Genomic DNA, 16,843 nt, shown 5'->3' on the forward strand with positions numbered 1-16,843 from the left:
TTTAACCATTTTTCTTGAGAAAGTTGTGACTACTATGCATATTGTAAATTTAACATAATTCTGCACATAGAATCAGTGATACAGAATTATGGAATTCTACTTGGATTGATTTATAAAAGCTTTAAATTTATAAGTAAGAAAACTATTGCTACCATGTTTAAGCAGCCTTATTGAGTGTGTGGGGAGGCTTAGGAGTTTTTCCTGAAGTCTTGGAAAAAAAAAAACTGTAATAATCAAAAACATTAATTGTGATTAGTTGGTTATTTTCATGAAAATCAGTTTAATTGTAATTTTGATTAATTGCTTGTTTTAATAATAATAAAAGTTACTGGAAACTAGTTATGATAAATCAATTAGTCTATATTATACCAATCAATTCATGCATAATAGATAATCACCTTAAGTTGCCAAACTCTTCCATGAATATATGTTATAGTGCAATTATCATTTAATTGTTTATGAATTTTTGGATTAGATTTTACTGACCTATCGGATAAAAACCACTTTGTTTTTGGTTTTTTTTCCAGAACAGTACTTTTTGGATGTTAATTCACTACTAAGAACTATACAGTGTTAAATATAATCACTGAAATGGCATTAGAAACTCCAGTTTTTCCTCCTCAACATGAACCTCATGTTCCACGTGGGGTAGACCCTGGGGAATGGAGAAAAACTCATATCTATGAACATTATATTACTGCATGTATTGACCTTACTGCTGGTGCTGCAGGTAAGAAAAGTTGTGTGTGTATATACATATCTTTTTATCATAAATATTCGAATAATATCTAAGTTTGTTTTTATAAAGTGGAAAAGATAGCTATAGTAATTTTGTGTTTAAGTATAAAAATCACAAATATAAACTGATAATGGAATTATATCCTTTATACTGTGCTTTCATAATCAACATTGATCTTTGTTTTTCACATGAATATCCATGTAATTTTTTATTATGTGCTATTAAATGTACATGTAAGGTTATACAATTTTTATCAAGATCAAAAATATTAACAGATTACTTTTTGTCACTTAAATCTGAATGTACTTAAATTGTTCCATTTTAAAAAATGCGAACAATGAAAGATTTAGATGAAAAAATAACTATTTATAGCCTAACTTGATAATAAAGTGCAAAGTGACAGAAGAACAATTTACCCACTGAGATAACTTCTCATGTAAATGTAGCCATTTGCAGCTGTGTATGAATAAAGGATCAAGATTTGACATTTATGTGTAGAAATGTTTTTTGTTTTTCGTTCACTTGTGAACTTTTGAATATGGGCATTTTGTAGTGGAACTATCTATAAAAAAAACATTCCATGTTGTGGAAGTATTTATTGTTGGATTTTCATTTTCTAGTTATTTCTGCATGTGCAGTTTCTGTGGCATTTTATTTCCATGTTATTATTTCATGAGACTCTAACTTCCATTTTATCTTTTGTATGACAAAAAAATATTGTTAACTCTGGCCTAATTAAATTGTTGTTGGGTTTTCTTTTTATTCGTTTGGAAAGTAATAGCTTTTATGTGGTTGTTAGTGGAGTCTTTTGGAGCCTGGACCTTCTTTTGCACTTAAGATATGTTCACCTGTGTTTCTTACTTTTGATGGGATTTTTACTGTTCTTTCCTCACTATCTGCTATTATCTAATCTTATGCTCAGTCTCAGTTGAATCTATCTAAGCATTTTTGTAATTTCGGGACTGGGTTCCTTATTCATCTATGTTTCCTTCACTTTGCAATTTGTTCCCTGTTTTTTTATTTTATTTCCTTTTGCTTTTTCTCCAGATATGCAAATCCATATTCAGTTACTTGTACAATATCTTTATTGCATACAAGCCTCATCTTTCTTCATTTGTTACATCATGTGACTAATTATAAATTCTTGCTGTTTTATCATTCTGTGACTCCTAAACCTTGGAGTCTTTTCTTTAAACTTGGTCTTTCTTAGGTTCAGGTTTTTCCACTTTCTTCTTGCACTTTACTCTTTTTTACATTATATATTTTTCATTCATTTTCTTTCTGTAGTGATGTATTATTCACCTAATGAAGTTTCAGTGGATATTCATTTGCTTTTCATCTCTAAAGTGGTATATTTATCTTCTTTGGCTTTCTCACTTCATATTTGGTTGACATGTTACTAGGGTTTATTGGGACATCATGCCCTTTGTACTCAAGTGCTTTTGCCTCTATCTTATTTTATATGCCTATGTCTTACTTCTTTCATCTCCCAGTGTGATATTATTGGAGTGATTGTTCCTCTTGAGTCACATGTTGGGGCTGTATGCTAATTTCTTTTTGTGCCTGTGGCAGTTCATCTCTCTTTGGGTCATGCCATCATTATTTGTTCCATCTACCTGTCTCCAGGAAAGACAATCAGTCAGACCTTGATGTTTTAAATCAGTTGCCATCTCTCTTTCTCCTCTTAGGAGATTTTCATAGACAGTCCTATCTGGGGCAGTGCTGACATTGATGGGAGCATATTTTCTTTCTATTCAACGATCATTCTTTTACTTTCTTCCATGCACCCAGTTAGTCTTTTACTTCTCGTTTTGCTCATTCCCACTCTGTTCTCACTTTTCTTGGAGTGTGGAGAGTGACCTATTTGGCAAAGATCATTTTCCCATTGCCTTAAGGGAAACTGGCCATGGTCTATGCCACCTGACTGCATGTTCATCGCAAGTTACCTTCTTTACATTTCTCACTTTTTTCTTTTTCTGATACCATCAACATTGTTGTTATGTGGCCTGCAATGCTTTTTTTTGTGGTTAATACTCCCATCTGTTTGTTGTTGTATGATCTGCAATATGGTTTCTTTTGTGGTTAATTCTCCCATCTATTTGTTCCTGTGAATTTTTGATCTCCATGATACATTTTTCCAATTTCAGATATGGAATAGCTATAGCAGCTTATCCATCTAACTTGTGCTTCATTGGATGTAGATTTAACATAAACTTTTTCAGGTTAACTTTCTTCAAGTTTAACACTTTGTTGGGATATGTACTTCCTCCCACTCTCACTATCATACACTTTTCTGGCTTTGACTGGATAAGCTATTTTTCTTTTCTCTCTTACCTTTACAGGGGCCCTGTTCTATGTATCAGGATCTCACTAATTGGTACAGGGTGGTTGCCAGGATGTACTTGTATACAAGTCCATACCATGTAGTCATTCAGGTCTGTAACATCCATTGATGAGATAGGGTATTCTACAAGACTTGCAGTATCTTATTTAATAAGCATGGCATGATCCAAATCATGCGTATTTGTGAACAATTTTGAGTAAAACAGTATCAGGACAGTTGCCTTTTCTAAGTTAAATAAAGTGGAACTGACCTGCTTTTAAAAATTGGGTTACATTGTCACCCAATACACTTTCTACAGTGTCACTCCCCGCTACATTGCCCTCACCACATTTAAGTGGAGTATTTGCTATTCACCAGTTCCTAGATAGTGGGGGTGGTGGGCCGTGGAGGCTTCCTCCTGAGTATACCAGTTTTACTCAGTAGATAGTAGGGGGTTTTGAGTTCTGTTGGTATAAAAGATGCAGACCCTTCTTCTATAGAGGGAGCTAACTGCAGTAGGAGGGTGAATTTTACTTCTATTGGTGGAGAATTGTCATATGTTTATTTGCATCCTACAACTCAATGATAACACAAGTTTAGGTGGGAACCTTGATGCTAAAAAAAATCATGCTTATATAGAGGGAAGTATGAAATCAGAAAAAAGATATTATCTGATGAGGGATGAGTATCTTTTAGAAATACATTTTCTGTATCCAAAATATTAATTTTTACATAAAACAATAACTAAAAGTATATTTAAAAACAAGAAATTTGGTTCTGATGTCTGGACTCTGGCCTTATACCATTTGAGGACAAGGTACTCTAAACTTACTCTCTTATGGTCAAAGATGTCTATAAAATAATTCATGTTTATTTCATTCATACATTTTACAACACAAAAACATACATCACAGGCACTACAGTGGAAAATCCCAAAACTACTGTAATTTAATTGCCTTTCTAACTGAACCATAAATATCTGCTCAAAACTGAAAACCATGACTACAGATAATGAAACTGAAACAAAATACATCCTTTAGGAGTCACAAAATGAAACGGTCCATGTAAAGAAACATATAATAAAAAAAGCTTGTTTTTTTGGTTACAAATAATTCTTTAGCAAACTTAGAGTGAATTATTCACATTTCTTGTAAGAATGGAAGGGAAATGGTATATAATGTGGGTTTTACATTTGTTTTTATTTCACAGTAGAGCAAAAAAGTGGTGGTCCCAAGATTACCTTCTAGTTTCTCAGAATCCATAGTATACATTAAAATCCATAAAAGAGGAGAAAAAGTCTAAAAAAATGAGTAATATGTAGTGCAAGGATATCAGGTGACAAGTTTAATTAAAATTTAGATAATATTCAAGTTTCAAGTATAAACTGTTTTGATGCAGATTTTGTTTATTAATAATAAGGTTATTCAATTAAATTTTGAATGTAGCACATAAAATTAAGATGTTTCCTTTAACTTTGCAGCACACATAAGATTAAAAGGCTCTTTATCAGTACTGATAAAGAATAGTGTCAAATTGCACAACTATTTTTCATCAACACTTTCAGTAGTGCATATGTGCAAGTTATGAAACTGAGATATATAGGTATAAGTTTAACTTGCTTTTATAGACTTAGATCAAAAAGATTTGTTACTAGGTTTTCACCTTGATATGAGGTATAATTTATAATGTAAATTAGCAAACAGTGTGAACATATCAATATCTAGTGGTATTTTCTTCTTTAGATTCTGAAAACATTTTGATATTAGGTTTTTATACCTTAAACTGGTTGTTTGTTTTTTTTCTATTACAGGTGGTACAGCTAATGTGATGGTTGGTCAACCTTTAGATACAATCAAGGTCAAAATGCAAACTTTCCCAGACTTTTATAAAACAAGTGTACAGTGCTTTCGTCAGACCATTGTGAAGGAAGGTTTTCGGGGATTGTATGCTGGAACAGTGCCTGCGCTTGCTGCTAATATAGCAGAAAATTCTGTTTTGTTCTGTGCGTATGGAGTATGTCAAAAGTTGGTCCAGAAAATAACAAAAACACAGAAAGTAGAGGAATTGGGACCTCTGTCAAATGCAACAGCTGGATTTCTGGCTGCTTTTTTCTCTTCTTTTAGTCTTTGTCCAACTGAACTAATTAAATGTCGTCTTCAAGCTATGAGAGAAACAAGTTTATTAGAAGGGAATAATTCTACTGTAAAAAATGTGTAAGTGTACTATAATATTGCAACTATCTTTACATAAAAGTAATTGTACTTTATAAAAGCAATTTGTGTATTCTGATGCATTGGTATATCACTGCAGATGCAACAAGTAAAGATTGCTGCTTGTTGGTGAATAACTTCACGATATTTTGCTTCATAAATATTCCAATTCGAGACTGTACTACTCATGGACTTCATGGGTAGAGCAAAAGGGGATAGCTACCCATCCCTACCATGACTTGATTGAATAAATTTGTATGGTCTGCTTTTCAAAATAGGAATTTGTGGTCACTTATTGCACTGTCTCAAGTAATGACATTCCTCCAGACTCTCCAATGCACTTTCACCCACTCCCTTCTCTTATTCCAGTGGAGCATAGAAGTCCTTACGACTTACCAGTGTGCCATTTGGTAGGTTTCAACCTATTTCATAATTGGTTGATTGCATGCTGCAGACATCCTTTTGATACTGGGTGTTAAGTTCCAAGACTGACAGCTCAGACCTAATTTGTGTGTCATACCAAACACTTTTGGGGAACATTTATTCTTCTCTTACACCAGCCTCTCCTCCTAATCAATGTGGAATACTAGATAATCTTGTGAGAGGGGGTAAGTACTGTATCAAAGTTATAATTCTCCTGTACTGAAAATGCATTTTGGATAGGTAATTCTCTCCACACACACACTTCTCACTCTTCTTCCCCACTCTCTTCTGGTGTGTATGTCTTCTGCCAAACTTTGAAGTGATAGTTTGGTAGAGGAGTATTGTGGAAGATACATGCATCAAAGGAGTATACTATATATCAAAGGAGGGGGAAGCTGAATGCTTGTGATGTGTGTAAAGGAAAAGTTTGTAAATGGAGGAAAGCACTGAATGATAATAGCTAATCTTGTGAAGGGGAGTCCTTGTTGGAAATATATTTTCAGTACAGAAAGATTATACCTTCCCAACCATTTGCCATTTCAGTGCTGCTAGGGTATATTTATGGCTGGATAATCATGTTGTAGTCCTTTTTGAGAAAAATATTCATATAGCAAGAACAATAAACTGCAAAGCTAGAAATCAGCATTTAGAAGGATGGAGACTTCTTAAGTGTATAAGGAAGTAAAAGAATTTCCACAGGAGAGCACTTTGAATGGCAAAATGTTCGGTGCATCGAAGTAATGTGAACAAGGTGACAAAATATTTAATTGAAATAGGCTTAAAATCAATGATTTTTTGCATCAAAAGTGTGCACAAAAGAGCCCGAATCACAGCAACTTATTTATTCACATACCTCTCAAGTTCCTTGTTGGAGCTCCAGCAGACTTATTTGTTGGAAAAGGTTAAATAGAGGGTTATGAGGATGATTTCAGGAGAAAGGCTTGTCTTGAGAGTATGTTAAAATCACTTATTTTTTTTATTTTTTAGACAGCTTCCTTTTCTGGGACAGCTTATCTTATAGAATGAAATGCAAAAGACATTTGAGGAAAGTGGTACTATATGGGAATTTATGACAATTGAAAAAAAAACGACTTAAATTCCTTAATGTGTGTTTCTTTAGTGAGTGTGCAAGAAAAGCCATGAAGGCTGTCATACAGCAGCCTCTTGTTGTACCTGTATCAGGTAATGCATTTATATACATTGTAAATGATATACTATGATGTGCTGAAGGCTTTGCAGATGAAACATTTGTGAAAATATTATGATTTGTTGTGTTTTACCTGAAACCATATACTCAAGCTTGAGAAATGCTCTGTCTATATACTTAATTTCTTACTTTTCAAGAACAGTGATTGTATTAAATTATAATCAGATCTCTAGTATAGGTACTTTTGTGCTTCAGGAATAATGTAACAAGTAGAATGTGAGATGACCTTCTAGTGAAAAAATTATATTGGTGTTGTAGCTAATCAGTATGAAATTTACTTATTTTGCTCTGTACTAAAATATCATGATTTGATTAAGTAGATATGCTGTGTATAATTGATTTAAATAACTACAGTTAAAATTTAGGAATCTAGCCCAGCTAATTTAAACAGATTAAAACAAAAAACCCATAGATAGATTTGACAGGCATATAACTTAATGCCATTTTTTTGTCATATTTCTTCTTTTTCATGAAACATTTGTTGATATTTAGTTTAAGGTATGATTTCAAAACCTGTTGGTAACACCAGTGCTACCATATGCGAGAATTCCATTGATTTGGAATGTGTTGTAGAGTTCCTTCATTGGAATATTTTACATTTGGCTTTTGTCAGTCATAGTTTTTTGTAAAGGTAAAATTGTGATCCATCTTTTTAGTCATAAGTGTTTGCCTATGCAGATTGAATATGAATAGTTGAAAGTTTACTGTGAAAGAAACAGATGAGTGTTCAGCATATGTCATATTAGTATCTTTAACCTTCAATAATATGAAATATAATGCCAGAGGAACAGTTTATAATAGATGTCTATGCATGTTTGCAATTGAAACTGACTTTCAGAAACTTTTGTTTCTGTGATGTATATATGTTTGTTCATGACAAATAATCAAAGTACCATAAGTAAATTGCATGATAATAACTTGTTTGTATAGCTTTGTTTGCATTAAATGTATAATTAAGCTATGTATGCTAGAATACTTCATGAATTTTGCAAACTATTTTGAATTTGTAGATAAAATTTCAGATGTTTAATTTGAAATTGTCTGATTTGAATACTTTCACTTTTACATGATATCACAAAAATATTGTGCTGAGAATACTTAAAATATTTCATGCTTTTAGAATATATAGGATTCGTGTATATTGATACTCACATACCCTTTACACATAGGTCCCTAAAGCTATGTGCCAGGCAATGGTCAGTTGCAAACTTTCTCTTTGTTAACCTGAAGATAACCTAAGAAGGTTGAAACATTGTTCTCTGCTTTATTTTGGTAAAAGTGTTAATACCCGTACCAGCCATCCTGAGATACATTGATATACATATATTTCTGTATGTGAAAAATAGCACATGTTCTTCTCTTTATGAAGCTGACAAAAGAAAACATTTTCTTATTTACAAAGTTTTGACCCCTACACTTCTTGAATTACATATTATTGTACAGTGTGCAAGTGACCTGTTTTGAACTATGTTTATCTTATTCTTGAGTTCATCACTCATTGCCAAGGGTTATTTATTTTTGGTATTTCTAGTCGGTGTTTGCTGGCAAGTTTCTTTAGGCTTTACCTAACAGGTATTCTGGACATATAAGTCATGTGAAGATATAGAGATATAGAAGACTGTAACCAAGGTTGTGTGATACTGCACTCTGAGAGAATTAGTTGTGCTGGAGTTTATTGTTATCAGTAATGTTGATTCTCATCATAATTGTGATAGTCTTTCATTATACAGATCCAACTAGTCTTTTATTGGATTTGTCTTATATCAATAAATAAGGTGCATTGTTTCATTGTTGGACTTTTATTTAGTCTCCTTGTAATGCAGTCAAGATAAAAATTCAGAAGTCAAACTGCAATACATTATTCACTGAACTTGTCAGTGATTACTACATTTGGTTGTAAGACATCACTGTACCTTAGATTACTGTAATAATAGTGATAACCCTCGTAAAGATATGCACTTGTAGTATCATTTCCATGTCTTTTTTTGGTGCAAAAACAATATTCAATATTTGTCACTAAGGCAGATATATGCATCTTCAAGTGCGATATATGAAGTTAAGACTGTTCAAACTTTTTGAAAATTTCCTTCGTTTGTTCTACATAGAAATGTATAGCATATGAACAGCAAGAACTCAAGTGGTCTTTCCAATACAATGTATGAACCACAGGAGACAATATACTCCTGCTAGTATAACAAAGTTGTTCTTGCATGTCCACCATTGAGAAAAGTAAAAGTTTAAGCTAATTCTTTACTTTTTCAAGAAATCTTGTGCTCCTTAACATCTTGAAAAGTGCAGGCCTAAAAACAAAAGTCTTCACTGGAACCTTAGAATTGTATATAATTATCATCCAAAGAATAAAGCACAAAGAATTCATAGGTCTTTATCTTATTAAGCCCCTGAATAATCTTGTAAACATTAGTAAAATCAAGATACAATAAGTGATCTTAATGTGTTCTTACCATATCGTAACTCTCTGGAATGACATTGTACTAGTGATTTGTACAGAAATATACTTTACTTGACATATAATAAATGTATATAGTACACCTTAAAAGTATATAAAGCTTTTAGTACTTGAGTAGCTTAAACAACTTACCCACCACTATGCTGAGATCCTTTTCATCAGTTGGGCTGTTGAATGTTTCCATTCTATTGAAATTGTGATAATGCAAATTCACTACTTTGCACATTACTGTAATTGAAAATCATTAACTAAATATTTGTTCAACTTATTAGTTGATTTATATTAATATGTAATGCTTCAACATCCTCAGTACAGCTCAAGATTATTAAGAGTTAATGTCATCAGCAGACTTTATTTATTTACTGAAATTCTTTTTTATCATTAATATAAATGCGAAAAAAACAGGTTGAAGCACTGATTGATGAGACACTTCATGAGTAACAACATTCTGTATACAGTCTAAACTCCATTAAGAATAACCCTTCTTCAATCCATTCAATCCAACTACCATATTATCATACTATAATGGAACTCTTCTTTATATGACACTGGAAAAACGTTCTTGTTACGAGATGTGTGATCCCCAACTTAGTGAAATTATTCTCCTGTGTGCATGTAGGTTTGAAATAGGGGCCACGTTTTTTCAATTTTCCTCCATTTTCCATCGCAGATAACTTATTTTTCTTCATTCTCAGGATGTAGACATGATGTCATAAATATGTCACGTGGATCTAATGCACTGGCTCCACGTATAATCAGATTGTCCAATTAACTAGTCTTTCCCAACTTTTATCAATATAATTTTCTAATGCACTGGCTCAACATGTAATCTGTTGGTCTAATTTAACTAGTCTTTCCCAACTCTTATCATTATGATTTTCTTAACTAATCTTATGAAAGGCATTTTATGAAATTTTTTTTTAAATCTGAGCCAACCAATTTCATGCCCTTTTCATTATCAAGACAATAAGTAATGTCTTTTTATTTAGTTGATTTTTTTATAACTCTACAGGACTTTTTCTAGTACAGAAATAGGACTAATTGGCCTGCAACTTCTTTCATAAATACAAATAACATTTATGTGTAGAAACGGCTGGTATGGGTAGAGAAAGCTCTATGTAGAGGAGCAAACAACGTTTCGACCTTTTTCGGTCATCATCAGGTTCACAAAGAAAGAAAGAGGTAACTGACCAATAGCTGACAACATGTTTGAAGGCAGTTGTGTAATTGAGTGTAGAAATGTAGAGGGCGTCATAGATGTTTGATCATATTTATCAATATAGGTATAAAGGTGTTCCTTTGTATTGGTTTATTTTGGGCTTGAATTGTTGTATAAGTAAGGCTTCTTTAATTTTGCATTTGTTTATGTTTGTTTCTTTATTTAGTATTTGAGTGTTTTCTATGGTTATGTTGTGTTTATTTGACTTTCAGTGTTCGAAAACGTGTGAAGGTGACTTTTTGTGTTCTTTGAATCTGGTTTCCATTTTTCTACTTTTTTCTCCAATACAGAAGTCATGGCAGTTATCACAATGTACTTTATAAATAATGTTGGTGTGGTGTTTGTTAGTATAGTTTTTACATAGTATAGACCTCAGTTTTGTGCCTGATTTTTGAATAAATTTGTTATTAACTTGAATGTCATACTTTTACTAGTTTTTGCCAAATGTTGGTTATTTTTCTGCTGATATTGGGAATATATGGTATGCAGCAGTATATGGTTTTGTGATTTTATTTAATTCATGGGGTATATTTACTGTTGTTATCTGTGCTAGCCGTCCGTAATTTAGCAGTGTAAGACTAGAGGGAAGGCAGCTAGTCATCACCACCCACCGACAACTCTTGGGATACTCTTTTACAAACGAATAGTGGGATTGATTGTAACATTGTAATGCCCCCACAGCTGAAAGGGCGAGCATGTTTGGCACGACGGGGATGCGAACCTGCAACCCTCAGATTACGAGTCGCACGCCTTAACACGCTTGGCTATGCTGGGCCTGTATTATGACCCTTAGATATGCATCAAGTTGCTCAGTACTCGTACATAAATTAATTTTTTTATGGCCACAGACTATCAGACGACAAAACTATTTCGTTTCAAGGTAAGTATACAATTGTACCTCAAATATTTACTTCATTGTTAAACGTGGACATATAAATTATATAAATGAATGTTATTTGGATGAAGCACACTTTCTTGCATATCGAAGTAATAAAGTCATGATACAAAAGGAACCTCAAACAACAACACATGCTTATATCCGTTAGCTTGCAATAGGCTTTAGTTAATTCAACCTGAAATCTATAAGAAACAACTTGGAACAATGTACAAAACATGTATGCAAAAACGACTCATTTGGGTTGAGAAAATATTTTACATAGAAGAGCGAACAACGTTTGAACCTTCTTCGGTCATCGTCAGGTTCACATAACTGACCGGAAGCTGACCACATGTTTGGAAGGGGTTGGGTAACTGAGTGTCGGAATGTAGAGGGCAGTGTTAGATGTTTGAATATATAATTTTATTTATTTTATTATATTAATATAGGTATAAAGGCATTCCTTTATATTGGTTTATTTTGGGTTTAAGTTGTTGTACAAGTAAGGCTTGTTTAATTTTGCGTTTGTTTATGTTTGTTTCTTTATTTAGTATATGAGTGTTTTCTATGGTTATGTTGTGTTTATTTGATTTGCAGTGTTCGAAAACGTGTGAAGGTGACTTTTTATGTTCTTTGAATCTGGTTTCCATTTTTCTACTTGTTTCTCCAATATAGAAGTCGTGGCAGTTATCACATTGTATTTTATAAATAATGTTGGTGTGGTGTTTGTCAGTGTAGTTGTTACATAGTATAGACCTCAGTTTTGTGCCTGTTTGTGAATAAATTTAATATTAACTGGAATATCATATTTGTTACTAGTTTTTGCCAAATGTTGGTTATTTTTCTGCTGATGTCGGGAATATATGGTATGCAGCCATATATGGTTTCATGGTTTTTTGATTCGTGAGATATATTTACTTTTGTTGGTTGATCTTGCTTTCTGTCTAGGTGTGTACGTATAATGTTTTCTACGGTTTGTGGAAGAATAACATTGTTGTAACCCTGAGGAGCAGCCAATGTTGAGAAAGAGAAGCTTTGTATTTGATTATTAACTACTTTGAAATTTTGGGGGGAAACTTTGTCCAACCTTATTGCTTTATTTTCAGTCTCTCTCTATTTGTCACCAAGGGATTACTTTCCACATGATCCAGGTTAGTTCCAGTATTGCCCATTGAATTAAAAGCAATTTATTTTCTAAAATTTTTTTAGTTTTATTTGTCATCACCTTTTGACTCTTTACATCATTTTAGTAATGATAATTTTTTCTCTAAATCAGCTTTCTAAAAATTAGGAAGAAAAGTTTCATTTTTACCTCAACATCTAGGAAAACCTCAAATCTTCTAATGCAATGTTTTCACCACTTCAACTCTTAGAACCATATCTTTGTTGGAGTGTGATAAATTAAATATGTCACCATGTGATAATTCTATATGCACTTGAGAAATTCAGGTGTGGCATGGCCAGGTAGGTTGGGTGCTTGACTCATTATCTGAGGGTCACAGGTTCATGTCTGTCCCATCAAACATGCTTACTGTTTGGGCATTATAATTTTTTTGTTCAATCTTACTATTCCTTAGTAAAAGAGTAGCCCAAGAATTGACAATGAGTGGTGATGACTAGCTGCCTTCTATTTAGTCTTACACTGTTAAATTAGGGACAGCTTGTGCAGATATTCCTCGTGCAACTTTGCTCAAAATTTAAAATAACTAACAAACATTTAAAAATTTTAAAGTTCAATGAGAACCTATTTAATTATAAAGGTTTAGAAGTTGATAATTTATAAAGTGAAATATCTTTATTCTTTGCAGGGTTTTTTTTCCAACTGTCACTGCTGTTCTCGCACATCATGGTAGTATAATGCAAATTTAGTGTTATTATATCCAAGTTTCAAACTTTATTTCATAGCTTTTGAGATTATAGTTTTATTCAGGTATAGTTTTAAACATCAAGGGGAAATTACATACTACTTTGTATTAAATACACGTTTGTGTCTTTAGCTGTGTGCTAATCGTGATGCATTGGTCACAGTTTGTTTGATTTCAACTTGTACGTATAGAGAGATGAAAAGAATATGTAGATTTACTAAAGTTATCCACACATATGAAGACTTGTACTGTGGTACATCTATATAAACTGTTTTTCTTATTACATTTGGTATGAACACAGCTGCTAAAGTTTTGAGCAGGAAATGTAATTAGAGTAAGTTGGTATTTTCTTGGTTTTTCTTGTATGTGATGAAGGAAAGGACTGGACACAGTTATTGACACATACACATTGAAAATAATTTTTGTTTAGCACAAACTAATCAATATAAACTGTTTTTCTTATTACATTTGGTATGAACACAGCTGCTAAAGTTTTGAGCAGGAAATGTAATTAGAGTAAGTTGGTATTTTCTTGGTTTTTCTTGTATGTATTGAAGGAAAGGACTGGACACAGTTATTGACACGTACACATTGAAAGTAATTTTTATTTAGCACAAACTAATCAAAAAGAAATCAGGATCTTCATTGGATTTCAGCTGAAAGAGAAGACTCTCAAAAATGTATGAAGATCTCTTGTACATTGAGAAGGGGCATATTGTTGTAGAGAAGTATTAATAATGTTATTCTCCTTAGTGCTTACATCATTCTTAGTCAGTTCAATCAAAAATGTGACAGGTTATACTCTTCACATTTCAGCTGACTTGCCAGTAAAACGTTTTGCTGACTGCACCCTGCTATACAGTCATTTTTCCCAAGAGAAAGTGTATATCACACAAAAGAGGAATAGGTAGCTAGACTAATGTGTACATATATTTGTTGAAACAATAGTGATCAGGGAATCATGCTGATTCCCTTTTAAATATTGTACAGTTGAATCTATATACACGTGTATGCCAGAAAAGTTTGAAAAACTTGAAACAAGTTAAATGTAGGAGATGGAAATACCTAGTGAGCTTGCTTGTTACAGTATTATATTATCTTGTTGATTTTATAAGTTGAACTAAATAAAGTTATAGTTAATGGAAAATTATAATTATTCATTCATGGATGTGTACTTCACACCATTTCCCTTTTTATACCTGTATGTGCATAAATGGTGTAAGACTTGATTATAAGTTTATAATTGTCTTTACTAAATGACATACTAAAAGTCTGTCAGTCAAATTATTTGTCTTAAGTAAGTTACATTGAGTGCTCTTCAAAATAAACTATATAATTATATATATATTTATATTGCAACCTATGTTTGTGACTGTTGAGGTTTAACAAGATATGCCATAATAAATATGATTCTGTTTAGTTTAAATTAAACAAGTTATTGTGTACCTTAGTTGCTAAAAGTGCTAGCAAATACTTAATTCCTTGGAATGCTTCTATTTTTCAGTGGACCGTGGAGTCTGACAAGACAAATCCTTCGAGATGAAGGTGTTACTGGTATGTTCAGGGGACTTGTTCCCACTTTTGCTCGAGAAATGCCTGGATATTTTTTCTTTTTTGGCGGATATGAGTTTACAAGGTCTGTTCTTACACCTGCAGGAAAAACTAAAGATGAAATAGGTGAGAATAAATTCCTTACACCAGAATTAGAAAGAAAGGAAGGTAAATGAAAGAGGAATGGTATTATTAGCAGCGTTATTCCTAGTGTATAAAAACAATTGAAGCAATCTGTATTTTAGTGTAATAAATAACATTTTATATGTTACAAGCATGAATGTTAAACAGTTTGTGGAATTAAATGATTGTCCTTTAAAAATACCTTTTAGCAACAACTTTTGTTTCCCATTATTTTATATTAATGAACAATGCACATTTCAAAATTCTTAAGAAAGTTACATTGAAAATTCACCAGAAGTATTTTATCATTTTATTGTCTATTAATAAACTTGTCATTGACGTATAGTTACTAAATAAATTTCAATATAAATTTTAAGTTTTTAATTTTGTAAGGATTTATTCAAAAATTATTCAAATTCCCTTAGCATGAGAATTGTGACATTTGTTCTCTAGGACTTACCTCTTCTCAAATTTATTTACCACACCCCTCTGAGAACTATGGAATTTAACATAACTTTCTCATATAATAGTTATTTATACAAAGCATAATTTTTATAGATTTCAATTTTATTTGGTTACAGAGCCATAAACTCGGAAATTAGACCTCTCCTGCAATACCCACCTATCACATAATCTGCTTCACAAAATACTAATAATTCTCTCTGACATTCAATACTGTATTATTTAAATCCAATAGAAAATCAAAGTTTTAATTTATCAAATGATATGTTATTTTCCATACAGAAAATTGTGTATTTTACTTTCAGTTTGAAACCTTATTCCCATGGGAAACACACCAACAAGATTAACTAAATTTGTAAAGGTTCCTATTGCATAGTTAGAAAGCCATAAAAATAATGAAAGTTATAGAACATTGTCTCCATTTTATGTGTTATTATTCTGTGTTCTTAAGTGAATATTTAGTTGAATAAAAAATGATTTAGTGTGGTAGTAATATTAGTATAAAAAACTGGTTTAAGTTTCATTGACATCCGATAGCAAAAAAAGAAGAAGAAACAAGTCAGTGCTATATTTCTTGTTCTTCATGTGTATTCTAGGTTATCATAAAAGTAACTAAAATGTAAAAACTAGAAACTTTTAGATTTGTCTTGTAAGATTAAGTAAGATAAAGATATGTTTGTGGGCAGCTTTTAAATAAAACATGCATTATGTAATTTAATAGGGAATCCTTAACAACACATTTTCCGAGTGAATAACAAGTTGTGTGGCAAGATTATTAGTTAGACACAGTTGAAAAGACAATAACACAGTAACATTTAAATAGAAATGTATATGTTGTTATAACCTTTAAGTCATTTAGGATAAACAGTTGTGGTTTCTTGTTACTGTTTGGAGTCATAACATAAAGAAAGAAGAAAAGGATAATTTAGTATTATTTCTAAACTTTTTTTATCATGGATATGATATTGATTAAATCAACTGATCCTGTGTAGAGTTATAGTATTTAAAATAGCAGATAATCTACGAAGTTTTTGTGAAGAAAATGGCATCTAATATTTATTTACTAGGTTTTAGGTGTTATACAAATGAAATTTGAAACTTTTCAGCTAAAGAAAACTATTTTTAATCTTAGCATGAAAATATCTTTACACTGCAATCTGTTAACACTCTGACACCACAAAATTATTGACAAAGTTTTAGTAAAAATACTCAATTAAAAATTCTGATCTTTTGTTTACAAAAGACTTAATCTTTTCTTAAAGTTTGCCAGATTTAGAGAAAATACATCATGCATTTTAAAAATCATAGTATGTATGATTACTTGGTGGTTATGAGGTCATGTGAGTTACATCAGAGCATTGTGTTAGGATTAATGTA

At 32.0% G+C, this 16,843-nt stretch overlaps 1 protein-coding gene across 2 annotated transcripts in view; it reads left to right on the forward strand.

Moving 5' to 3' along the window:
* LOC143244322 (mitochondrial ornithine transporter 1-like) overlaps positions 1–16,843 on the forward strand; it is a 43,416-nt gene that overhangs the window by 8,845 nt on the left and 17,728 nt on the right. For both annotated transcript variants that reach the window (XM_076488772.1, XM_076488773.1), the window contains 3 exons: positions 528–730; positions 4,873–5,275; positions 14,835–15,007. In XM_076488772.1, coding sequence (XP_076344887.1) covers positions 592–730; positions 4,873–5,275; positions 14,835–15,007 — 715 coding nt within the window. In that variant the 5' untranslated portion in view covers positions 528–591. The remainder of the gene's footprint in view (positions 1–527; positions 731–4,872; positions 5,276–14,834; positions 15,008–16,843) is intronic.

The sequence above is a fragment of the Tachypleus tridentatus genome, chromosome 2 (assembly GCF_004210375.1).
Source record: "Tachypleus tridentatus isolate NWPU-2018 chromosome 2, ASM421037v1, whole genome shotgun sequence".
Classification (NCBI taxonomy): domain Eukaryota; kingdom Metazoa; phylum Arthropoda; class Merostomata; order Xiphosura; family Limulidae; genus Tachypleus; species Tachypleus tridentatus.